This window comes from Manis pentadactyla, chromosome 8 (genome assembly GCF_030020395.1).
Source record: "Manis pentadactyla isolate mManPen7 chromosome 8, mManPen7.hap1, whole genome shotgun sequence".
In the NCBI taxonomy this organism is placed as follows: Eukaryota; Metazoa; Chordata; class Mammalia; order Pholidota; family Manidae; genus Manis; species Manis pentadactyla.
The window spans coordinates 88,757,178-88,784,481 of NC_080026.1; the positions used below are offsets into that span (position 1 = coordinate 88,757,178).

The following is a 27,304-nucleotide window of genomic DNA, read 5'->3' on the forward strand; positions in this document are numbered from 1 at the left end:
GAAAGTAATTAGGTCATGAACGTGGGGCCTTCATGAAGATGTAAATACATTTTTACCTAACTGAAGGGCACATCTCCAGATTTAAAAGGTCCAGTGAATACCCAGAACAATGAATGAAAAAAGGCCCAAACCAAAGTACATCCTTTTACCTTTCCAAATACCAGGGAAAATAAAGTGTCATAGAAACTTCCAGAGAGAAGGATCACAAGAGTGGAATTAGAGTAGCATCTGGTCCTCAACAGCAAGAGTGAGCATGAGAGACAGTGGTGCTATAGCTTAAAGATTCTGAGAGGAAATCATTTCCAATTGTGAATTATATAAACACCCAATCTATTCACCAGTAAACACAAACTAAAAAAAATTTTCAGGCATTAAAGTGTTATTAAACACGCACCCTTTCTTAGGCACCTACTAGGGGACATACTTCAACAAAATGAGTAGTAAATTAAGAAAACGAATATATAGGATCCAGGAAATGGCATCTCATCTCTGGAGGGAGAGTGCTAGGTTAACAACTGTGATTAGAAACTGGAACACAGAAATGGAGTGCTGCAAAAGGAAGGGATTCTCTGAATTGACTGAGTGTTTGGAAAAATTAAGCACTTTACAAATGTTAAAAATATTGGGAAAAACAACTAGCACTAGGTACAAACAAAACTAAGCAAATTTGGGGTGGGGGGTTAGGGACAATTCTTAACTGCAAGGAAAACAAAATGTTGAATGAGAACAGGAACAATCTGTACACCACTTAATCCAGCAGCATCATGGCTTACGTAGCCATCTTAAATTATATACTATTTATTCAATACTATATTAACATGGGATGTGGGGAATTGAGGGAGGATGTGATAGTAAATCTTTAGTTATAATAGCAAGAAATGGAAATATCAACAAAATGCAGAAATACCATGAGAAGAAAATAATAGCTAAAATAAAGTAACTGAATCTGAAAAGAGTAATTGAGGAGGAAGCAGAAAAGAAGCAAATACAGATGTTTTCAATACAAGCCTTTCTCATATTTGCTTTTCAAACTATGTACATAAAACTGCCCTCGGTGATTCCTTAATATTTTCCATTTCTCAGCGATATCTATTAAATTTCAAGTACACTGAAAAAGCTAATAGAATAAGCCATTATCAGCTAATACCATAGAATTCATTTGTTGACAAGTGAAAAAACAGCCAAAAAGAATTGGGTCACCAGTGGCATCTGGGGACAAAGTACTAGAGACAAAAGAAAATCACTGAGGAAGAGGTAAGGATGTACATGGGGAAAAAGCTTCTCTTTTTAGTGTGTGCATGGAAGTCTTGTTTGAACATTGGGTGTTATATGAGGATGAGACAGGACAGTCTTTGAGTGGATGGGGGTCACATCTAATGGAGCAAATACTCATAGTGCTAACCCCCAAGCAGAAAACTGGTTCTAAGAGAGCCAACTCTGGGGGGTGGAGCCAACATGGCAGCGTGAGTAGGACAGTGGGAATCTCCTCCCAAAAACATATATATTTTTGAAAATACAACAAATACAACTAATCCTAAAAGAGAGACCAGAAGACACAGGACAACAGCCAGACTACATCCACACGTGCAAGAGCCTAGCACCTGGTGAAAGGGGTAAGATACAACCCCCAGCCCGGCGGGACTCGAGCACACCTCCCCCCAGCTCCCAGCAAGAGGGAGAGGGAGCCCAGGACTGCTAAACACCCAGTCCCAGCCACCCGCACCAGAGCGCAGACACAGTGCATGCGTGGAGGGCTGGAAACTAGGGAAATAGGGCAGCAAGACCTCTGAACGGGTTCTGAAGCTGATGCCCCTGTGACAAAGAAAAGTGAGTGCTTTTTGAAAGTCTTAAAGGGACAGGGACTTAACAGCTAGATGGAAACAACACAGGTCACAGAGCAGTGGCTGGAAATTACAGGGGAACATGGGCGCACTAACCCCCTGGGCAACAGCTCTGAGACCCCTCACGGAGGTAAACAGCCAAACAGCCCTCCCCTGTCCACTACCTCTCCGGGCGCTGCGAAAGCAGAGAAACAGCCTAAAGCAAATCACGCCCACAGAAAGAGAGATCCATACACTCCAGCCGGGCAAGACACAAAGACCAAGCCTACATGCAATTACCCAACACAAGCCACTAGGGGTCGCAGTTGTCCCAGTAAAGAAAGGCCAGTATCAAGTGAAAAGTTTGGCCCTCCCAGCTGATAGTCAATAGCACCTGTCAACATGAAAAGGCAAAAAATATGATCCAGACAAGACTAACCCAGACAGCTTCGGCTGCTACATCTTCCCCTGAGAAGGAACCTGGGGAGATAGATTCAACAAGTCTTCCTGAAAAAGAATTCAAAACAAAAGTCATAACCATGCTGATGGACATGCAGAGAAATATGCAAGAACTAAGGAAGGAGAATACAGAAATAAAACAAGCTCTGGAAGGACTTCAAAACAGAAATGGATGAGATGCAAGAGACCATTAATGAACTAGAAAACAGAGAACAGGAATTCAGAGAAGCTGATGCAGAGAGAGATAAAAGGATCTCCAGGAATGAAAGAATTTTAAGAGAGCTGAGTGACCAATTGAGATGGAACAATATCCGCATTACAGGGTTACCAGAAGAAGAAGAGAGAGAAAAAGGGATAGAAAGTGTCTTTGAAGAAATAATTGCCGAAAACTTCCCCAAACTAGGGGAAGAAATGGCCTCTCAGCCACAGAGGTACACAGAATTCCCATGATAAGGGATCCAAGGAGGGCAACACCAAGACACATAATAATTAAAATGGCAAAGATCAAAGACAAGGACAAAGTATTAAAGGCAGCCAGAGACGAAAAAAAAGGTTACCTACAAAGGAAAATCCATCAGGCTATCATCAGACTTCTCAACAGAAACCCTACAGGCCAGAAGAGAATGGCATGATATACTTAATGCAATGAAACAAAAGAGCCTCGAACCAAGACTACTGTATCCAGCACGAATATCATTTAAATATGAATGAGGGATTAAACAATTTCCAGACAAGCAAAGTTGAGGGAATTTGCCCCCAGAAACCACCTCTACATGGCATCCTACAGGGATGGCTCTAGATGGGAGCACTCCTAAAAAGAGCACAGAACAAAACACCCAACATATGAAGAAGGGAGGACGAGGAATAAGAAGGGAGAGAAATAAAGAATCATCAGACTGTGTTTATAATAGCTCAACAAGTGAGTTAAGTTAGACAGTAAGATAGTAAAGAAGCTATCCCTGAACCTTTGGTAACCACAAACTTAAAGCCTGCAATGGCAATAAGTTCATACCTTTCAATAATCACCCTAAATGTAAATGGAATGAATACACCAATCAAAAGACACAGAGTAATAGAATGGATAAAAAAGCAAGATCCATCCATATGCTGCTTACAAGAGACTCACCTTAAACCCAAAGACATGCACAGACTAAAAGTCAAGGGATGGAAAAAGATATTTCATGCAAACAACAGAGAGAAGAAAGCAGGTGTTGCAATTCTGGTATCAGACAAAACAGACTTCAAAATAAAGAAAGTATCAAAAGACAAAGAAGGACATTACATAATGATAAAGGGCTCAGTCCAACAAGAGGATATAACCATTCTAAATATATATGCACCCAACACAGGAGCACCAGCATATGTGAAACAAATACTAACAGAACTAAAGGGGGAAATAGACTGCAATGCATTCATTCTAGGAGACTTCAACACACCACTCACCCAAAAGGATAGATCCACCGGGCAGAAAATAAGTAAGGACATGGAAGCACTGAACAACACAGTAGAGCAGATGGACCTAATAGACATTTATAGAACTCTACATCCAAAAGCAACAGGATATACATTCTTCTCAAGTGCACATGGAACATTCTCCAGAGTAGACCACATACTAGACCACAAAAAGAGCCTCAGAAAATTCCAAAAGATTGAAATCCTACCAACAAACTTTTCAGACCACAAAGGCATAAAAATAGAAATAAACTGTACAAAGAAAGCAAAAAGGCTCACAAACACATGGAGGCTTAACAACACGCTCCTAAATAATCAATGGATCAATGACCAAATCAAAATGGAGATCCAGCAATATATGGAAACAAATGAAAACAACAACACTAAGCCCCAACTTCTGTGGGACACAGCAAAAGCAGTCTTAAGAGGAAAGTATATAGCAATCCAAGCATATTTAAAAAAGGAAGAAAAATCCCAAATGAATGGTCTAATGTCACAATTATCGAAATTGGAAAAAGAACAAATGAGGCCTAAGGTCAGCAGAAGGAGGGACATAATAAAGATCAGAGAAGAAATAAATAAAATTGAGAAGAATAAAACAATAGCAAAAATCAATGAAACCAAGAGCTGGTTCTTTGAGAAAATAAACAAAATAGATAAGCCTCTAGCCAGACTTATTAAGAGGAAAAGAGAGTCAACACAAATCAACAGTATCAGAAACGAGAATCACGACGGACCCCACAGAAATACAAAGAATTATTAGAGAATACTATGAAAACCTATATGCTAACAAGCTGGGAAACCTAGGAGAGATGGAAAACTTCCTAGAAAAAAAAAAACCTTCCAAGACTGACCCAGAAAAAAACAGAAAATCTAAACAGATCAATTACCAGCAATGAAATTGAAGCGGTAATCAAAAAACTACCAAAAAACAAAACCCCCGGGGCCAGAAGGATTTACCTTGGAATTTTATCAGACATACAGGGAAGACATAATACCCATTCTCCTTAAAGTTTTCCAAAAAATAGAAGAGGAGGGGACACTCCCAAACTCATTCTATGAAGCTAACATCACCCTAATACCAAAACCAGGCAAAGACCCCACCAAAAAAGAAAACTACAGACCAATATCCCTGATGAACGTAGATGCAAAAATACTCAACAAAATATTAGCAAACCAAATTCAAAAATACATCAAAAGGATCATACACCATGATCAAGTGGGATTCATCCCAGGGATGCAAGGATTCGAAAGTCCATCAACATCATCCACCACATCAACAAAAAGGAAGACAAAAACCACATGATCATCTCCATAGATGCTGAAAAAGCATTTGACAAAGTTCAACATCCATTCATGATAATAACTCTCAGCAAAATGGGAATAGAGGGCAAGTACCTCAACATAATAAAGGCCATATATCGTAAACCCACAGCCAACATTATATTGAACAGCGAGAAGCTAAAAGCTTTTCCTCTGAGATCGGGAACTAGACAGGGATGCCCACTCTCCCCACTGTTATTTAACATATTACTGGAGGTCCTAGCCATGGCAATCAGACAAAACAAAAAAATACAAGGAATCCAGATTGGTAAAGAAGAAGTTAAACTGTCACTATTTGCATATGACATGATACTGTACATAAAAAACCCTAAAGACTCCACCCCAAAACTACTAGAACTGATACCGGAATACAGCAAAGTTGCAGGATACAAAATCAACACACGGAAATCTGTGGCTTTCCTATACACTAACAATGAACCAACAGAAAGAGAAATCAGGAAAACAACTCCATTCACAATTGCATCAGAAAAATAATAAAATACCTAGGAATAAACCTAACCAAAGAAGTGAAAGACTTACACTCTGAAAACTACAAGTCACTCTTAAGAGAAATTAAAGGAGACACTAACAGATGGAAACTCATCCCATGCTCGTGGCTAGGAAGAATTAATATCGTCAAAATGGCCATCCTGCCCAAAGCAATATACAGATTTGATGCAATCCCTATAAAACTACCAGCAACATTCTTCAATGAACTGGAACAAATAATTCAAAAATTCATATGGAAACACCAAAGACCCCGAATAGCCAAAGCAATCCTGAGAAAGAAGAACAAAGTAGGGGGGATCTCACTACCCAACTTCAAGCTCTACTACAAAGCCATAGTAATCAAGACAATTTCGTACTGGCACAAGAACAGAGCCACATACCAATGGAACAGACTAGAGAATCCAGACATTAACCCAGACATGTATGGTCAATTAATATTTGATAAAGGAGCCATGGACATACAATTGCGAAATGACAGTCTCTTCAACAGATGGTGCTGGCAAAACTGGACAGCTACATGTAGGAGAATGAAACTGGACCATTGTCTAACCCCATATACAAAAGTAAACTCAAAATGGATCAAAGACCTGAATGTAAGTCATGAAACCATTAAACTCTTGGAAAAAAAATAGGCAAAAACCTCTTAGACATAAACATGAGTGACATATTCTTGAACATATCTCCCCGGGCAAGGAAAACAACAGCAAAAATGAGTAAGTGGGACTATAATAAGCTGAAAAGCTTCTGTACAGCAAAAGACACCATCAATAGAACAAAAAGGAACCCTACAGTATGGGAGAATATATTTGAAAATGACACATCCGATAAAGGCTTGACGTCCAGAATATATAAAGAGCTCACACACCTCCACAAACAAAAAACAAATAACCCAATTAAAAAATGGGCAGAGGAAATGAACAGACAGTTCTCCAAAACAGAAATACAGATGGCCAACAGACACATGAAAAGATGCTCCACATCGCTAATTATCAGAGAAATGCAAATTAAAACTACAATGAGGTATCACCTCACACCAGTAAGGATGGCTGCCATCCAAAAGACAAACAACAACAAATGTTGGCGAGGCTGTGGAGAAAGGGGAAGCCTCCTACACTGCTGGTGGGAATGTAAGTTAGTTCAACCATTGTGGAAAGCATTATGGAGGTACATCAAAATGCTCAAAACAGACTTACCATTTGACCCAGGAATTGCACTCCTAGGAATTTACCCTAAGAATGCAGCGATCAAGTTTGAGAAAGACCAATGCACCCCTATGTTTATCGCAGCACTATTTACAATAGCCAAGAATTGGAAGCAACCTAAATGTCCATCGATAGATGAATTGATAAAGAAGGTGTGGTACATATACACAATGGAATACTACTCAGCCATAAGAAACGGGCAAATCCTACCATTTGCAGCAACATGGATGGAGCTGGAGGGTATTATGCTCAGTGAAAGAAGCCAAGCGGAGAAAGAGAAATACCAAATGATTTCACTCATCTGTGGAGTATAAGAACAAAGGAAAAACTGAAGGAACAAAACAGCAGCAGAATCACAGAACTCAAAATAGAGTAACAGGTACCAAAGGGAAAGGGACTGGGGAGGATGGGTGGGTAGGGAGGGATAAGGGGGGGAAGAAGAAGGGGGATATTAAGATTAGCATGCAAGGGGGGGTGGGAGAAAGGGGAGGGCTGTACAACACAGAGAAGACAAGTAATGATTCTACAACATTTTGCTATGCTGATGTGACTGTAAAGGGGTTTATATGGGGGACCTGGTATAGGGGAGAGCCTAGTAAACATAATACTCGTCATGTAAGTGTAGATTAATGATACCAAAAAAAAAGGCAGTTCCTGTGTGGTGACCTCCAATGAGTTCTACACAATGGTATAAAGGGCATATAAAAGTGTAGGCAAAGGGTCTGTTTGTGTTTATACAGAGGATCAAAGCCTAATTTGGCTATCCCAAAAATCTCATGCCAGAAGATGATCATCAAAAACCCTAACAAAGATCCATGCACTGCTACAGGTGTAGATGCACTCATCCCACCAGTTCCTGGACTTGCCATGGGAATGAGGAAGGAGATATCTAAGCTGGCCTGTGCATACAGTAAAACAACAAATTTGACTGGATCTATACTGTTGAAACTCAACCAAGAATTAGGAGAAGTCCAAATTGTAGCGCTCCAAAATCTTACAACTACAGACTATTTACTGTTAAAAGAACATATGGGATGTGAACAGTCCCCAGGAATGGGTTGTTTTAATTTGTCTGATTTCTCTCAGACTGTTCAAGTTCAGTTGGACAATATCCACCATATCATAGATAAGTTTTCACAAATGCCTAAGGTGCCTAACTGGTTTTCTTGGTTTCACTGGAGATGGCTGGTAATTACAGGTATGCTTTGGTTATGTAACTATACTTCTATTATGTCAATGTGTGTGCACAATTTAATTAGTAGTTTAAAACCTATACATGCTTAAGTTACTCTACAAGAAGATATGTCAAAGAAATAATCAATCTTCCCATGTTTTCTTCCGCCTGCTATTTCTATAGCTTTTCTTCTTCCTTCCTAATTACAACCCTTAAATAGAATTCGTGCCTCATATCAAATTTACCGAGTATCATAATTCGTCCAAGTGGTAAAGATACCTCAAGACAAATGCTGGGCATAGAAGCTACAGGGCATAAATATGCAAAGAAATAAAAAGCTAACCATTTCAAACAATAAGGCTTCTCTCTCACTTCCCAACTTTACATTTCCCTGTATGGCCCCGGAAGATGACTGGTTAGCCAGAGATGGGTAAGATTCCTCAAGGGAGGAATAACCTAAGACAGGCACAGTCGCAGGGGGGCCATCAGGTGAGAAATTGGGGTTCAGCAGAGGTGAGCCTTATAACCTCACCCCCCCCTGTTCTGAGAGAAATCTTCTGCATATGTGGATGTTTTATTGCCCTTGTCTAGCTTGGATTAACACATAGTCTACAGGCACACACCTGATCATCTACATTTGCTCTCTTACAACACTCAACTATGTTTTCTACCTTTATCTTGTATCTACCTACCACTTCAGCATTTTACTAAAAATAATAATAATAGAGAAATGTGGTATCCACATATAAATCAAGTATAAACACCAAATGAATATTCATATTTGAACTGATTGTTTATAGTTCATAATGCATGAGCAAAACCGAAAGTTTCTGTGATGGCTGCCCTTTTACTGTTCACCATGTAACTTATTCACTATGTAAGAATTTGTTCTCCATGTAAGAACTTGTTCGTTATGCTTCAGAAGATTGGAGACTGACGAAAATTAGGCTTGCGGTGAATTAATGATTGTGCATTGAGCATTGAGTCCCCTATACAGAATTTTATTGTTGTTAACAACCATTTGATCAATAAATATGAGAGATGCCCTCACAAAAAAACAAAGAAAGAAAAGTACACACTTCCAATGGTAAAATAAATAAGTAACTGGAATGTAATGTATAGCATAAGGAATATAGTCAAAATATTGTAACAACTTGGTATGGTGATAGCTGGTACCTAGAATTATCATGTATATAAATGTTGAATCACTGTGTTGTACACCTGAAACTGTGTGTCAACTACCCTTCAGTAAAAAATAATTATCTACAAAAAAAGAAAAAAAAAAGGAAAGCCAACTCTGTGTAAAACTCATTGCATGAGTCATGTTTCTGTTTGTTCTCTTTGTGTTTTCTTCTAAATGTCTTTTTTTTAATTTCTTAAAATTGTGTTTAATGCGCTGAAGTGTCAAAGGAGGAGCAGCAGCTGTGTGAAGTCACTGTGAAGGTGTCTGGTGGTGATTAAAGAAAATCCTAAAGGGAGATTACACCTGAGGGGACAGAGAGTCACATGAATTGCTTCCTACTTGCTCTCAAATGTGATGCCCTCAGAAAGGGATTTTCTGACCACTCTATCAAACTTTCACTAGCCCTTGTCCCCCATTATTTTTCTTCATAGCACTTACCTCCAGTTGACATTGTGGTGTGTGCCTGTAATGTTTATTTTTGACTATCTTATCAACTAGAATGCAAGTCCTCTGATGGTAGGCACTTTGTCTTAATCACTGCTGTGTCCTCAACACACAGGTGTAGAAGCTTGATAAATATTCATTGAATAAATGAATAAATTCTCAACTCAGTACCACATAAGAAAATTTTAATGTTATTAAAGAGCCATGGCATCTACTTCCAGGACTAACTCAATTTCTGCCTGAATCACAATTTTGCCACATGGGGGCTCTGCTGTTAGTCACAGGAGGTTCCTCAGCATTCCCCCACGCTCTCAAGGGACACGCTTTTCAATCAGGAGTAAGCATTAACAATACAGAGAAGGGTGCTGTAGCCTAGTTTAAGAGATCCCAAACAGACCGATATATTTTAGTGTAATATAAGGACCCACAGGCTCCTATTCTGTGATACTACTTTGCAAACCAGTGCAGGGTTTCTCTTCTCTCAGAAGTTTAATATCTCTTAGGTCTGCAGCATAAAATTTTAAAAATCAGACATTGTTTCAGAAACAAAAATTGAACTAATCAATGGAACATTACACTTTGTTACCCAAACTAAGAAAAGCTGAAAATGTGGATTGATGCTGCAGCATAAATGTATCTTCAGGTAAGGGAGAAAGACATGTGTTGGATGACCTTGTAAGGTCTCATTCATTTGAATTTGCCTCATTTCAGAAAGACATTGAGAGACCATTTGAATGGTCAGACCTGGCACTTTCTTCACCCATTTTTCTAAGTAAGGGAGGTTTACTCATAACCATATGTGACCAAAGTTTTTAACAGGGTCCTTGAAGAAGCAGATGGAAACCAAGGATATTTCAGAGATGTGTTAATGTTCTTATGGAAGATCAGGATATAATTACAAACTTACAAAATGGATCTAAGTATTCTAACCCACTAGAAATGAAGAAAAATCACTTACATAGCTGTAGGGGACACCTTGTTAGCATTCTGACAATCCAATTACATGATGGGGTAACCAAGTCAAAAACATTATCATAATATCTAGATTAAACGTACTTATTGATAAATGTACTTTATGAGAACACAGAATGTCAATGATGTATGTTGTATAATAAATGGTTGTAGTATTAAAATTGTACTGGAAAGGCAATACTGAGGAATTTTTTGTAATGTTGGTAAATTCTGACTCTGCCCTTGGTCACATTAGTGACCTCCGCTATATATTCATTCCAGTATATATGCTCATGAACAAAGAACCTAGAAAGAATCTAAGGAAAATTAATGTTCTCATATGTATTCTGACTCCAGAAATATTTTACAGCACTTAATAGTCTATAAAGTATTACACACAAGTTACGGAAATCGACCCTAAATAAAAGCTCTAGAGATTCATAGCACAGCTTTTGAGTTCCATTTTTCAGATAAGCAAACCGAGACCCTGAGAAGTTTGGCTAGAATCAGTTCCAAATTCCAAATGTGAACTGGCAAATGCAACAAAAACTGTATGTCATTCTCCAGTTACTTCAGAAAGACATTTGGATTCACTGAATTTGTTTTCTAGAATGCTTAGTCCAAATGTTGCCATATCTGGTCTTTATGTAATTTTCAATTTCCATAAAACCCTTTGGTACTGTTGCCCTCCAAGGCCATATGCAAAGACACTGTCTTTGTCTGGGTCATCTGAATAGAAATCCAAGTTCCTATTGTTGAAAGGCTAATTTTACAAGTAATCTTAAAAAATAATTTAACATACATCATGGTGTTTTGAGGCCTAATTTCAAGAAAATGTTTTCGAAAATTAAAGTCTAACACAAGTGAAGGAAAGTGAGAGCCAAATGTAGACTTAATTTAAATGTATTGAACTCTTGAACTTTTTCCCAAAAGTTGACCCACAGAAGCAATTGATGGCTTCACCATTCCTTTGGTTGCTCAGCCCATGAAACAAAGTAGGAGTCATCTTTAATTTCTCTCTTTATTTCATACCTCCATTTCTTATCTATCAGAAAACTCCTGTTGGTTTTACCTAACCCTACATTCAGAAGTCTAACCAAGTCTCATCACTTCCACTGCCAGCACACTGGTCCAAGCCACCATCATCTCTCTCCTGGATTGGAGTAACAGCTTCCTTAACGGCCTCTCTGCTTTTACTCATGTACCTTCAGAATCTATTCCCACAAAGAGCAGCATGAGTGATCCTTGATCATATATTTACTCTCCAAAAATCTTGAGCAGGCTCCCAGATTTCTTCAGAATAAGGCCAAAGTTCCAACAACAACTCACAAAGCCCTCCATGGCCTAGTACTTAGTAGCTCTCTGACTTCATCTCCAATATCTCTACGCCTTGCTCTCTCCACTCTAGACTGATTGGCCTCTTTACTGTTCATTGAACACATGATCTACACCCACCTGAGGGCCTTTGCACTGACCATATATACTTAAGGTTAACAGCCTCATCTACTTCCTGAGTTTACTCAAGCCACTTTCTTAGTGACCCTAACCATCCTATTTAAAATCATAATCCACCTCACCCCTCATACTCCTGATCTTCTCTATTCTTCTTTTTTTTTCTATAGTACATACTATCTAATAATATACTATTTTTTATTGTCAATCTTAACCCTTTAGAATGTAAGCTTAGATTTTCTTTTGCACACTGATGTACTCCAAGTCTCTGGAAGAGTGTCTAGTACATAGAGGGTGCCCACACTATGTTAAATGAATGAAATCTCTGAGGCTAACCCATTGTTAAGGTATCAGTACATCTTGTTTAAGCCCTGATTTTCTAAGTTTATTCTTGGCAACTCAGTTTCACATTGGGGCTGAAATTTTATATTATATACTGAGAATGGATTTATTTACCCAATTTAAACAAAATACGATCATCTATTTGAGGTACTACAAGTGCAATAAAAAAGTCTTTAGGTGCGTGATACTAGGTTTTATAACTTTATAAGTCATTAAGGTCTTAGATCCATTGGGAGACTTTAACTTGTTAGATAGTTTATGATTTGTTCTGTATGTGGGGGTTGAGTGTGAAAGAATTGCTAAATACATAATGCAGTATAATTTTGTTTCTGTTGAAAGGCAGACCAGAAATAACCATCTTGCTATAGTCAACAAGTAAAAGAAGGATAAACTTTTAAAGTATAACAGCAAATTACTAAAAATATTTTAGAATATAAAGGTTTCCATTTTCTTTTGAGAAAAAACACTATATCTTTGGAGTAATTTCTGCAGCCTCAAGCATTCAGTCTGGCTCAGAATTGCATTATTTTACTTTTGGATTTCTTTACTAGCCTCATGGCTGGTCCTCCTTCTTTAGGAATGTCATCACCTTGAATCAGAACAGACCTGTTGGTAATGCCAGTTTAAGGGCTAGTGACAAGGTAGGAGCCATGAAGAATACATGGGATCAGACCCATTCCAATAATGGCTACTGATTACTGTTGAAGAAGAAAGCAGTGGTCAGTATTAAGTGAAAATGTCAATTATGATACCCAAAGGGTGAATGTGTAATCAGAACTACAGAGCAAAAATAAGACCAGAAGCCAAGGTACCAGAAAAATGTCTGAAAGCTGAGGGGAAGGTGTGTAACCCAGTAAAGAATGCTATTCACCATAAGTAATCCAGATAGGTATCTCCCAGGAAAAGCAAAGTGAGAGAATCACATTCTCAGTAGGCTCATCTGCACTTCTGTCCCCAGGGAAGGAGAAATATGAATCATAAATGCGACGGGGCCTCCAGCCATCCTAGAGCGGTCCTCTGCAGCTGTGAGACAAAACATCTCAATGGCAACTTCCCATGGAGAAGCAGGGAATTTGAGGAGAGAAAATCAGACTCTTTCAAGCAACACAGATATGAGAGAGAAGTTGGAAATACAATTCCCTTTGGTCTGTTAAAATAGATACAAGTTGTCAAGCCCCATTTGGGATGTTAGATGATAAAAGTTGTAATATAACAAAGGGAATATTCAGAAGCATATTTACTGTCCTCATGAAATTTATGGTTTAACTATGAAGAAAAGGGATGTCTACATGAAAAGTGAAGATCACTTGCTGATCCTCTAAGTGTTCTCACTTTCCAGTTTCTTGCCTTTCCTCACACATTCTTTAAGAACACTTTCTCCAAAATTGTATCCAATCTCACTGACAGAGGAACTCTGCAGGGATCAATTCCATGTACACAAACTAGCAATATATAACCAGTTTATCCTATATCAGATGTACTTGTGATCCCCATAAAACTTTATTTTTTCATTAAGTATTTATTGAGCAACTATAATGTGCCAAGTGCTGTTCTAAGTTATTAATATTAATCATTCCCTTACAGTGCATTCTTAAACTTACTTGTCCATCAGAGTCTGTTGGTAAGTGCAGCCCCTTCTACACCCTTGAATCAGAACCCTGGGGAAGGGATTAGGGAATTTATTTTTAACAAGTTCTCTGGGGGCTTTGTATACATTCATAGCATGCATAATTTGGGGGGAACCAATACCATATTAGTAAGATACTGAGAACTTGGTTACTTTCATTGGACTATATCTGTGGGACCCTTTTCGACTGTCATGACTGTTATCAAACTTTTCATTCTTAGAGCATATGAAAGCTTTCCAGGTTTTCCACAACCAATTCACCTAATGAGCACTAACAAGGCAATTTTTTTTAAAGAAGCATTTTGTAAACAAAATGTTTCTTCCTATGAGGCAAATATTACCATAGGCTGTCTTGGGGAAGGAAAGAATAAAAATTAATTATTAATTATGGTCCATAGAACCCTATGACTCATTTTTAAAGATAAAATTGATGTGATAGAGATTCAGGAAGTTCACTTAATCAAAGAAGGCAAGATTGAGTGAACCTTGGAAATCCATTGTGAACAGTATAAAACATGTTCATTGAAGTGGCTCTTTGTGAGTTAGTGACAGTCAGTGTAGTCAATATTCAGTACTAAACATGCAATGCCAGCAAATACAGTAAAACTGATATTACTCAAACAACAGCTAACACTGGCTAATTAGGTACCACATGCTATCCTAAGTACTTTACAGATACTAAGATACCTAATTTTCAAACCGTCTATGAAATGGGCTCTTGTTATGCCCATTTTGCAGAAAAGAAAACTGAGGCATAGAAAGGATAAGCAACCTATTCAAATTTACAGAGCTGATAAATTATAGTCAGGATTTGAATCTAGATGCAAAAGTCCATGCTCTTATCCTAGACTAAACTGCCACTTCCTTAGTTTTTATAATACATCTTTAGATGACTCATATGGAAGTTTATACAAACTTACTCTAGGAAGCAAGATTTATTTATTTATTTTAATTACAGTTTACCTACCCCAATGCCTTTACCAGGCTAATTTTCATTTGATCCATTTTAAAACAAAGGTAACAATGTTGATAAAGCAAGGTCATCTAGTGGTGAGAGGTTCAAACATATGAAATATATGGTTCTAAATATCAGCTCTGACACTTGCTATGACCTTAAGTGCTCCCTCCAAGTCTCATAGTTTCCTCATTTTTAAAGTGATGGTTATAATGGGATCTACATCATAATATTGTTTAAAAATAAAACAAGATAGCCTATTTAAGGCACTTAGAAAGTGCTCAATAAATATTATTAGTGTTATAACTAGCAGCAGCATCAATAAACTGAACCAAATGATCTCTTGATTTTTCTACTCACACTAAAAATGGTTTCTCTCTCTTCTAATTAAAAAAAAAAAAGACAGCAACCAGGACAACAAGCCAAGCCACAAGCCATTAAACCAATCATGTCTTCTGTTGGAAAACCAGAAAGGCTATTGGACACATTAATTTATATGTCATTAGTTATCCCCTCTATTCCAAAATGTATGTGCTCTAGCACCCTGAGATACCTTGCATAATATAATCACAGTGACTCCAAGAGGTCAAACGAGCAGGCAGTTAATGATTCTCTCTGAAAAGCTCAATAATTCATTTTGTAAATTTCAGTCAAAGCCTATGATGAGGTTAAGAAATATTGACACTCGGTCTGTGAACTTAATGTCAAGCTCCAGAAAAACTCTGGGTAGTACACGTTTAGCGATTAAGTGAATGCAGACAATAAAGACGTTGCCAAATTGTAAAACAAGACTTGGAAAGTACAGAAAATGATTCTAGTTATTGATTGCGGTGACCATTCAATTTCTACTGAACCACCCAAAAGAATCATTCATTTTCCAGCAGAGAGCCTCCTCATTTGCAAGATAAAAGAGAGACATTTCTGCACATGCCCGTAATGTTCTTCACCACTGGGGGCAGCTTTACATAAGACTGCATTCACTGAAACCAAAGCAACAGTCGGAGCAGCTTTCAGAATGACAGTCTGCAGAAGTGAGCTGAGCGTGTGCGCGGTCCGGGGCTCTCCTGCCTTCTGGGCTCCAACGCAGCTCTGTGGCTGAACTGGGTGCTCACCACCAGAAATGCTGGGCTATGGAATACAGATGTGGCAGCTCAGGTAGCCCCGCATTGCCCGGAGGAATACATCATGCTTTCCGATAAGAAGAAACTGTAGAAGCCAGTTTTTTTTTTTTTAATCCCCCTCACCCTACCCGCAAAAAAAAAAAAAAAAAAAAAACTGTAAAGATGCAAAAGCGTAATATCCATGAAGATCCTATTACCTAGGAAGATTTTGATGTTTTGCTGCGAATGCGGTGTTGGAATTTATTTGTTCTTGGAGTGTTCTGCGTGGCTGGCAAAGAATAATGTTCCAAAATCGGTCCATCTCCCAAGGGGTCCAATCTTTCTTCCTGGGTGTCAGCGAGCCCTGACTCACTACAGTGCAGCTGACAGGGGCTGTCATGCAAGTGGCCCCTAAGCCGAAGCGAAAGACCTAAGGACGACCTTTGAACAATACAAAGGATGGGTATGTTTTGTCATTTTTCTTCTTTCCTTCTTTAAAAAAAAAAATTTAAAAACCCTCTAATCTGTGATTTATTCTGCCTTAATTATTTTAGAGATTGCCTTGCTGTGGTCTAAGGCTATAAATTCAATTGCTTAGTGGATATGTTTCCTTGTTTAACTATTAAAAAAACCTAAAGATAATTAAATTATGAGGAGATATTTGATGTTAAATGTTATCTAGATTTAATTCTTTGAAGAAAGAAAATACATGCCTATTTTTGCTTGATTTAAAAGAAATGAATTCTTTTTTGGGGGGATAACTTTTCTAAGTTGTTTTTATTTCCAGGTTTCAATGTAATTAGGCTACTGAGCGGATCAGCTGTAGCACTGGTTATAGCCCCCACTGTCTTACTGACAATGCTTTCTTCTGCCGAACGAGGATGCCCTAAGGGCTGTAGGTGTGAAGGCAAAATGGTATATTGTGAATCTCAGAAATTACAGGAGATACCCTCAAGTATATCTGCTGGTTGCTTAGGTCTGTCCCTTCGCTACAACAGCCTTCAAAAACTTAAGTATAATCAATTTAAAGGGCTCAACCAGCTCACCTGGCTGTACCTTGACCATAACCATATCAGCAATATTGATGAGAATGCTTTTAATGGAATACGCAGACTCAAAGAACTGATTCTGAGTTCCAACAGAATCTCCTATTTCCTCAACAATACCTTCAGACCTGTGACAAATTTACGGAACTTGGATCTGTCCTATAATCAGCTGCATGCTCTGGGATCTGAACAGTTTCGGGGCTTACGGAAGCTGCTGAGTTTACATTTAAGGTCTAACTCCCTGAGAACCATCCCTGTGCGAATATTCCAAGACTGCCGCAACCTGGAACTTCTGGACCTGGGATATAACCGGATCCGAAGTTTGGCCAGGAATGTCTTTGCTGGCATGATCAGACTCAAAGAACTTCACCTGGAGCACAATCAATTTTCTAAGCTCAACCTGGCCCTCTTTCCAAGGTTGGTGAGCCTTCAGAACCTTTACTTGCAGTGGAATAAAATCAGTGTCATAGGACAGAGTATGTCCTGGACCTGGAGCTCATTACAGAGACTTGATTTATCTGGCAATGAGATCGAAGCTTTCAGTGGACCTAGTGTTTTCCAGTGCGTCCCGAATCTGCAGCGCCTCAACCTGGATTCCAACAAGCTCACATTTATTGGTCAAGAGATTTTGGATTCTTGGATATCCCTCAATGACATCAGTCTTGCCGGGAATATATGGGAATGCAGCAGAAATATTTGTTCCCTGGTAAACTGGCTGAAAAGTTTTAAAGGTCTGAGGGAGAATACAATTATCTGTGCCAGTCCCAAAGAACTGCAAGGAGTAAATGTGATCGATGCAGTGAAGAACTACAGCATCTGTGGCAAAAGTACCACGGAGAGGTTTGACCTGGCCAGAGCTCTCCCAAAGCCGACATTCAAGCCCAAGCTCCCCAGGCCGAAGCACGAGAGCAAACCCCCTGTGCCCCCCACCGTGGGAGCCACGGAGCCCGGCCCAGAGACTGATGCTGACACCGAGCACATCTCTTTCCATAAAATCATTGCAGGGAGTGTGGCCCTCTTCCTGTCTGTGCTCGTCATTCTGCTCGTTATCTACGTGTCCTGGAAGCGGTACCCTGCCAGCATGAAGCAGCTGCAGCAGCGATCTCTCATGCGGAGGCACAGGAAAAAGAAAAGACAGTCCCTAAAGCAAATGACTCCTAGCACCCAGGAATTTTATGTAGATTACAAACCCACCAACACGGAGACCAGCGAGATGCTGCTGAATGGGACGGGACCCTGCACCTATAGCAAATCGGGCTCCAGGGAGTGTGAGGTATGAACCATTGTGATAAAAGAGCTCTTAAAGCTGGGAAATAAGTGGTGCTTTACTGAACTGTGGTGACTATGAAGGGAACGTGGTGCCCCTCCCTCTCCCTCTCCCTCTCCTAGCAAGGCCCTCCCTGGCCATTTCAGTACAGTCATAACACTGATCATATTCCTTTCATACATAACCAGCCCGTTGAAATTTAAATATCACAATCAATGTGAAGCTTGAACTCTGCTTGAATATAATGCCTATTGTATAAGACTCTTAATTGATTCCATTAATGCCACATTTGTTTTAAGATGAAACTTCTTTCTTAAGTAATCTCCCACTTCTGCTGTATTCTTTTCCTGGTAGGACCAAATTTACAGTTCTAGAGGGTTTGCAATTCATTGGCAAATCAAGAAAAACTGAATGATCTCAGGTACTTGGAGCCTGAACTGATTCTAAAGGAAAGCTTGACTACAGGAACATTTAGAGACCAAGCCTTCAAACAACACACTTGCCTTAAAAAGAAAATTGCAGGACCTATCAAAAGGTGGGGCTGGGTTAAAGCAGCGCCACACGCAGTTGCCAGAGGGGTTGGGTTACAGTAACGCAAGCTTACTGAGAAGAGCTGAAGGGATAAAATGCTTCAAGAGAACTGTAAAATGTGAGGAGATGGTAAAAATACAAAGTTTTAGACTTGAAGCCTTCTCTCTGAAACCCATCCCTGTAAAATCCTTGTAGCCTCCACATTTCCAAAATAAATCAATCAATAAAATATCCAAGAAGCAAATTTGAGGCAGATTTCTCCACTGCTCCTCACATTAGGGAGTTTTCAGAGGACGAGGCTTAGAACTGGGAAGGCAGCTTGCTGTAAGCAAGTGGTTGGGAGCTTACCAGAATTTCTCTTTCCAGCTCTTGCAAGGACCCTGTATTGAGCGGGATCCTTAGCTCTGTCGGTTCTGTTGGGGATTTGTCAGGCTGTCCTATTGTGTTCCAGTATGTGCCCTACACACACTAGTCCCCCAACGACAGACTTCATTTGGAGGCTTAAAGACAACAAATTCCAAGACAGTCTTTCCACCAACAGCCTAATTGAAAATGATGATTTTGATAACACCTTAATAAATGTATAAAATAAATCTTAGAGGAGAAAAAGATGAACTCTATGGCAATTGTCTTTTGCTTTTCTGCTGCTGACATACAGTGCCCCTATGTTCATCTGTATTGTGAACTCATCCACAATTCTGTACAGATCCTGTTGGCAAGCTGCGTGCATGTTTTTATGTCATAGGTGAAAGTTTATTGACTGCAGCACAAACATCATAGCTTCGGTATTTAAGTGACTTTGACCACAGTTCATTAAGATTTTAGAAAAATGTCTTTAGTCTGTATTGTGTCTTCTTTCATCTTCCAAAATGAACAGTTCTTCATAGGAACAAAAATCAGGAATTGCACCATTGAATCTGTTTCATTTAATTTGACTTGTCAACCCCACATCTCTTTAACCATGTCCCTGTTCTTTCAAAACAGAATCTCTGCAGCAAAAAAAGAAAATGAATGGTTATTTTTTAACCAGCATTTTTATATAGTTTGAGGGTTTTTCATATGCTGAGAGGGAAAATCTAGGCAAGTCACCATGAAATATAATTGCAAGGAAGCCAAATTATAAAAATTATACTTTTATTAGCAATAAAGAAAAAGGAACATTTAAAGTAGATTTCTCAAGGTACTTTAAATTTGATTAAATCTTAAAATAGATGTCAGTTCAGAAAAGCATCATAGTTACAATATATTTATCCATAAATAATTTTTGAATATACATTTATTAATGGCAAACAGTCACAGAATACCCATTGATTAATAATGCAGATACTTCTTTAGAGTACTATGAACTGGGATGACTGAGCTTACTGTGATGTTTTTCACTGAAGTTGTAATTTTATATTTTTCATAAAATGTCAGTAAATACATATATCATCTAAAAAAGAAATTTTCTTTGGTCAGCCTTTTTATCTGTACAAAAGATGATTGTATTAATTAAATTCAGTGTTAAAGTGAAAAAGCCCATCTCTATTCTTTGACTTGACCTTCTGTCTCATTTTCACTGGATACCAAATAAATTTAAGCAAGGCATATTTATACTTACATTTTTGAATTCTTGCAAATTCTTAATGCTATGGTACTGCTAACATATGCAAAATACATTTGCTGTATTAAAAGTGTGCCTAAAATTCAAAGCCACTTGGTGTGTAAGATTAAGTGAATGACCAACATTTTGAAGGTTGGTCATTTTTTGAGGCCTAAATTTAACAACTTATACATTTAGCTAATGAGATAAGAACCAAAATAAAATCCCTTAGCTTGTAAAGTTATTCTGGTTTGGGACATAAAATAAAAAAATTTAAAAAAAAGACCTTTCCCTCCCCTTTGGGAATGATGCTTCTCTGGTTCTCAGTCTCTTCTGAGCCCAAATACATAATTCTTGTAGATTAGACACCACTATAAATTTAACAAAGTCAGCTACTAAATGTGCTTCTGTTCAAATGTTGTTGTTCTCACCCCCACCTCATGGCACTCTCTGGACTCTATACCATAAATCTATTTGATAAGTATTTCAAACTCGCTGTATATTAGAGAAGTGTAACTGGTATTCCATTTTCTATTCCAAATTTACATGAAGTACCTGAATACCCTCAAAGGTGGCAACAGTTTTAAACAGCCTGACCTGTTGAACTACACAACAGAAATACATCAATGCAGAATGGAGTCAGTCAGTACTTAATACTTTACCAGAGAGAAAGGAAATACAGTTTAGCCTCTGAACTACATGGTTTTTCCCCCATTTATGAGCCCCAGTACGCATAGTGCTACTACAGCGTGGCGTTAACAGTCCCAGTGCCAGTCTTCTAAGCAATACTTATGCAGGTTATATTCCTTTTAAATGAGTTTATATTTTCCAAGAGTGCTTACATTACATCTTTTCAAATAATTTAAACCATTTTTTACTTGATTTGGTGAGTAAACTACCTAAGTAGACAGGCGATAAACCATATTTCTGTGGAGCAGCAGTGACCTCCAGTGGCTGATTCAACCAACCACAGCTATTCATACACATTTCCGTGAATCCTTACGTAAACATGGTTTACAACATATAGTTTTTGATCTGTTAATCAGATTTGAATTTCATTTAGTTCATCTCCCTGGGAAAGATAGTGTAGACTTTTAAAGTTATATTTTGCATATGGACTTACTTAATAATGCCCAGAGGCCATGGAACTAGTACTAAGGGCTAGAAATAAATGTCCATAAGATGAAGAGCAAGTAATAATGTGATAAGAATAGATAAGAAATATTTTAAAGTACTTATATTCATCTTTGTTGGCCAAATATTCTGATATTTTCATTAAATGGGTTAATATTTTTCCATAGGCAGTATACTGAAACATAAGGTAATTTAGCTTGGGAAAACAAATTTCAATATTAACATTGAAAGAATCAGCATCAGTTATTTACCGGTCAATAGAAATGGCTGAGATATCAAGGGAGAAAGGTCTCCCCTCCTGGCTCTAGAACTTTCTAGTTAGTTGATCATGCCAATGACCTGTGCTTGCTGTGCCTATTGCTCTCTCTCTCCATCCCCCTTCTCGGCCAGCTGAACAGTGGTTCTATTAGGCTCTCTGACAATGATGTTACAGTCTAGGAGGTGATGATTCATAGATAATGAAATTATGCTCTCCTTCTGGGGAAGGATAATGCAGAGTCAGATTCATAAATTTGGCAAGGGCTTTTAGGATGCTGAGGCGCATGAAATATCTTCTCTTCCCCTGACATTTACCAAGAAAGAACTTCGTTTACTTAAAGTGTGGATTAGACTATGATCAGAAACAAGCATCAGGCCATGAAGCCTAAAACAAAATGAGTTCCAGCCATGACAAATTATAACTGAGCTATGAGAAATGAAAATGAAACTGTTAAAACTGTTGCTTCTTCTATTCCCCTTTTCCTGGATGCATATGAGTATCTGGATCTGCAGCAAACCCATGGAGTTTTGCTGTCTCCTCTTAGCTACTGAGAGTATAATCAGTTGCAGTAGGAAAAAACTATGAGCATGAAAAAAATAATATCAGTAAATTTGAATTACACATTTCAGAAACAGAGAAAATATAATTGATGAAAGCCAAAGAGCTTGTATTAAATGAGTCTTAGAAACTAATAAAAAAAATAATAATACACAGGTGAAAGTAAAACTTTCCATAATCTAATCATAATGTCCTACAGAATTGGACCCAAATTTTGTTCGGTCTCCAAAGTCATTGGTGATTTTTGCATAGTTGGGTAGAATACAACAGAAATACTACAGAAAATATCTACATAAAGATGGCTTACAATTCTTTTTTGATTTGAGGGAAAAAGTCATATATGGTAGAGGATGGGCCTTAGGTTCAAGTTACTCTGATATCTGCTAAGCAAATGATTTCAGGCAACTTTCTTAGTTTTTTTGAACATGAAGTTCCGCATCTGTAAAATGGGCATACATTTTGACCTCACATGGTTATTGGGAGGATGAAACTTGAGAAGTACTTGGTAAACTCTAAAATGGCAACTGCCTATTCTTTTCAAAAAGCACCTAGTAAGATATCCAGGGGTATTTGCCCATCTTTTGTGGTTGATCTGGGTCAAAAAGGCATCACTAACTTCTGTTGCAGAAGCCCAAACCCAATTTGCATTAATATAATTCTGAGACTCAGCCAGAGTCTAGAACTTGTCTTTGACCTTTAGTTTCCATAAGAACATAACTTTTCCCACTCCATGTCACCCAACTCTAGGAGTTTGTCAATAATGATCACAATGTACAGTAGACATAAATACAAGTACCAAGGAGAGAACACTGAATCAAAAGCTTATCATATTAAATCAAAATTCTAACTGTGTTTCAGATGAGGTCATCACAGCCAGGGCTCTCAATCAACATAGGTTACTTGCCCATCCCCTCTCCAGGATCACTACTTTGAGCCCTTATTGACATTATGCTTTATAAATATAACATTTATGGCAAGATGACATCATTACTGAGCAAAAAGTAATTGGTCATAACACATTACAGTGGGGATTAGCAATATTCCAGGTACCAATCATGTGACATCTACTCTCTTGCTTTTTCTCTCCTTCCCAATGAAAGCTTATCCCAAATTTCCAAAACAGTATAGAAATTACTATTGATCTTATCAATTGTTGTCATTGAAAAATCACTATATAAAAAAAAAGCAGCTTAAAAATACAAGTTTTTTTTTAATGGCTAACCATCTATTCACTCATGCAAAACATGCAAAATTAAATACTACTCTTTATTGTCTTTTGTAATCACAAATCTCTCTGCTGGATGTAGCTGGTCTTACCAAGCATGATATAGCTCCAAAATTCTTATAATTTAAGTAGACAAACTGTTCCTCTTTGACATCTGAGTTTCTATGAAATCTCTGGAGAACAGAGAAAAGATGGTGGTTTTCAGTGGAAATGGCATTTGCGAATATTATACTGCTTTACCTTCATAGGATTATTCGGGGATGTTCTTGAATTAGATGTTCTGTACATTTGAGGAGAATTCCAAGAACATAGATAAAAACAAGATTATCAGGGTCACATGTAAGACCAAGCAGAGGCAATCTACTTTACAACTGTACTGTCTAATAACACAGCCTTTCAATGTAATAGTAACCCACTTTATTGAAAAATGAAAAGAAAAAGAGCTTCTTTTTTTATCCTGCCTGGCAAATGTTGTAATGAAATTGATAACTTTCTTGACAATTCTATGTATTGTTTTCAGGGGCTTCCCTCCCCTCAGGAAGGAATTTCACTTTTCCGTTCTTTCACTTTTAATTGTTGTTCTCTATTTCCTCTATTACACAAAAAAATCTTCCTTCATATAAATCAACACAATTTGCTCATCTCAGAGGAGTAGCCTATCTCTAATTAAAAAATGAACAATAAAACAAAGCTTAAGTCTGACCCTTCCCACTTTCCTCTACAGCCCACAAACCACCTCTTCAGTATCCTCTGATTTTCAATGGAAGAAAGAAATATGGCTAAATTGCAGGCTGACAAAGTATTAAAGGCTGCTATTTTCCTTCTTAATTAACTCCTAGAAAACAAATATAGGACTTTATGTATAGAAATGCTCAACTACATGTGACCAATCGAAACACCCACACCAGTGATCAGATATTTGACTTTTCAGAAATAAAATAATATTTTAGGGGCCTCACATATAAAATGTTAAGGCAAATCCTACACTAACAAAGGCAATTTCGATTAAAGCTTTACACACTAATTACACCTATCCAGGGTACAAATACATTTTGCCAGTAAAGAGCAAAGGACTTCAATTTAATAATAAATCTTTATTCAGCATTCTTAGGACTCAAATTTATTAATGAAGTGGAGATAAAAAGAAAATGTCTTTAAACAGTGAGGCTATATACCAAGTGGTATTCATGGCTTCAACAGGTGGTTCCCCCATGTAGCTAAAAAGTGCTTTTTGTCATGAATATTAGTATGTTATACTTTTTGTAAAAAGGAACATGTGTACCCCTTGATGCAATCAACCACAACCTCACGAGGCTGTTTAAAGGCAGCTTTGTAGAATATATCACATAGAGGCTGAAGAAGTAAAGTGACCAGAATCTCTGGTAAACCTGTGATAAAACTGTAACAGTGAAAAATCTCTAGGAAGTTTAAAAACTAACTCAGCACTTTAGGATAAGTGTTGGCTTGTACTCTGATTTATGAGAGATTTTGCACAACTTGTAAAAAACCAAGTACTTATACCTTTAAAGTGCAAAGGTATAAATACTTGATTGGGATAATGCCATTTATCTGATAGACAGTCAGGTAACATCACTGAGTGATCATTAAAATGGAATAATTAAAGATCTGTTTAATATGGCACAGGCCATATTACATAAGTATACTGTATTTTCCACCAACCTAGGCATGTTATAGATACTTAGAAAAGAAAAGAAAAAAAGAATCCATATCCTTCCTGTAAGGTGATTATTCACATTTTATTTCACATTTGTGTATGTGTGTGTATTTTTGTTATAGGTCCTAACTATGTGACAGGAGTGTGTATGTAAGTTAAAAGAAAATAAATAATAAGAGTCTTTATATTGACTCAGTTGTCCTCTAAGTTTCATCTGTTATTCTAATGCTTTGTCCCTTCCTTTGATTGTTCTATAATAACTCATACCCACCCTCACAAGGCTTCTATAACCAAATTATACACCTCCAGTTCTCACTAGGGAATGATTTCGAGTTGATTTACCTTTAGAATAGCCTCTGGCAGCTAAATTCTAATCTACAGCGTAGTATTCTTCCCAGCCTATGGCACCAAGGCCAGTCCATCTCATGTCATTAAAAGGCAGCATGCACTTAATTCTATGGATTTTTACAGGGAGGATTGAGTAGTAAAGTGTAAAAATCTACATATATTTTTATGTGCTTCACTTTGGTTGTTTAATGTTCTAACACACAGAGATGTGTGGGGTCTTTATTAGCTTACATTGTAATAGAAAACCATGAAACTAGCTATAAATTAAAAAGGAAAGGTCACAGTAGACTTAAAAAATAGAGTCCAAAGCTCATATTACATATTCCTTAATCTTAAAAATAATCTAAATGATGAGCATCCTGTATTTCATATCCCTGACATCCAGTTTATCCTCCAAGTTTACCATCATATTCTCTTTTTCCTGTCTGTTCTATCTGTAAGTAGGGTACTAACCTACTATCTATTCTTTTTTTTCATTGAAGTATAGTTGGCATACAATCTATCACATTCATGAAGTTTCACATTCCTTCCATTTTTCCATGACTAACAGATTTCTTTGTTTCTCAGTTGTTTGGTTTTGTGTTGTTTTCTGCCTACACATCTTTTCCCAGTTCAAGTGTTTTTGTCTGCTTTTCTCGAGTCCACACTCAAATTTTGAATCCTGTCAGAAAGTCACAGGGTAATTTATCAGTTTTATGTCTGGAGCACACAGATGGATGGACTGGTCTAGTCAGGTCGGGGATATCTGCCTTCTGTCTGCCCTGCCTCCTCTTTCCCTGCCTTTTCTCCAACTAGAAGGATCATCCATACTGGGGTTGCTCCATTCACAGTACCCACTGCTCTTCCGGTTCCTCACTGCTTACCAAATATCTGTTCCCAGGTCTAGACCAGTATTATTGTTCCTCCTGAAAGCACTTACATTTTAAAAAGGATTAAAGAAAAACCCTATAGCTAAAGATGTAAAAGTCATATGCTGAGAGCAGGAATAACCAGCACAGTTGGAGGAAGTGATTCTGGGAGCAAAAGGCCTTTTGCACACACCTCTGAAATTATATAGGTACTTCCGTATGTTTCAAACATAAAGTTAGGCCTTACCACCAAAGGCAGGGGAAATAATCCAGATATCATTGAGTAAACTACGGGTGGAGAAATATTTCCAGCAAATTGCCATCATACACAAGCTTTCTCCTTAGTTTTTTCAATGGATATCGTATACCACAAAGAATATGGGCTATGGGTACATGAAGACCCAGTTTAGATTCTGGTTCTGGAACTTAATAATTGTGAAATCTTGAGATTTAGCTTATTCATCTTAAAAAAAATGTGTGACAATATAATCATCAAAGGATTATCCCAAGAGGGCAAAGGACCAACATTTCTTGAATGTTTTTATGTACTCTGTTTTGGCACATTGCATATATTATTAATACTCATAAAGATCCTGTGATGATTAAATGAGATGCCATAGATGAAAACACTTGATACAAAGCTCATATAGTAGTAAACTTCTCCTTTCCTTCATTAGCTCCAAATGCTAAGAATTTCAATACCTCAGTATATTTTAATAGCAGTCCTCTACCTAATTTTAAATGGAAAAACAGATATCTGGCAGACTTCCAAGGCACAGGGTTTCAAGACTTTCTGGGCACATGGTTCATACTGAAGAGTAAAGTGTTATATAAAAC

General features: G+C 37.8%; 2 protein-coding genes across 5 annotated transcripts in view; one reads left to right on the forward strand and one right to left on the reverse strand.

Moving 5' to 3' along the window:
* Positions 1-27,304, reverse strand: part of CTNNA3 (catenin alpha 3) — a 1,667,940-nt gene that overhangs the window by 921,964 nt on the left and 718,672 nt on the right. The gene's annotated exons all lie outside the window — the stretch shown is intronic.
* LRRTM3 (leucine rich repeat transmembrane neuronal 3) overlaps positions 15,839-27,304 on the forward strand; it is a 166,333-nt gene continuing 154,867 nt past the window's right edge. The window contains exons 1-2 of the mRNA XM_036927979.2: positions 15,839-16,457; positions 16,782-18,313. Coding sequence (XP_036783874.1) covers positions 16,454-16,457; positions 16,782-18,313 — 1,536 coding nt within the window. The 5' untranslated portion in view covers positions 15,839-16,453. The remainder of the gene's footprint in view (positions 16,458-16,781; positions 18,314-27,304) is intronic.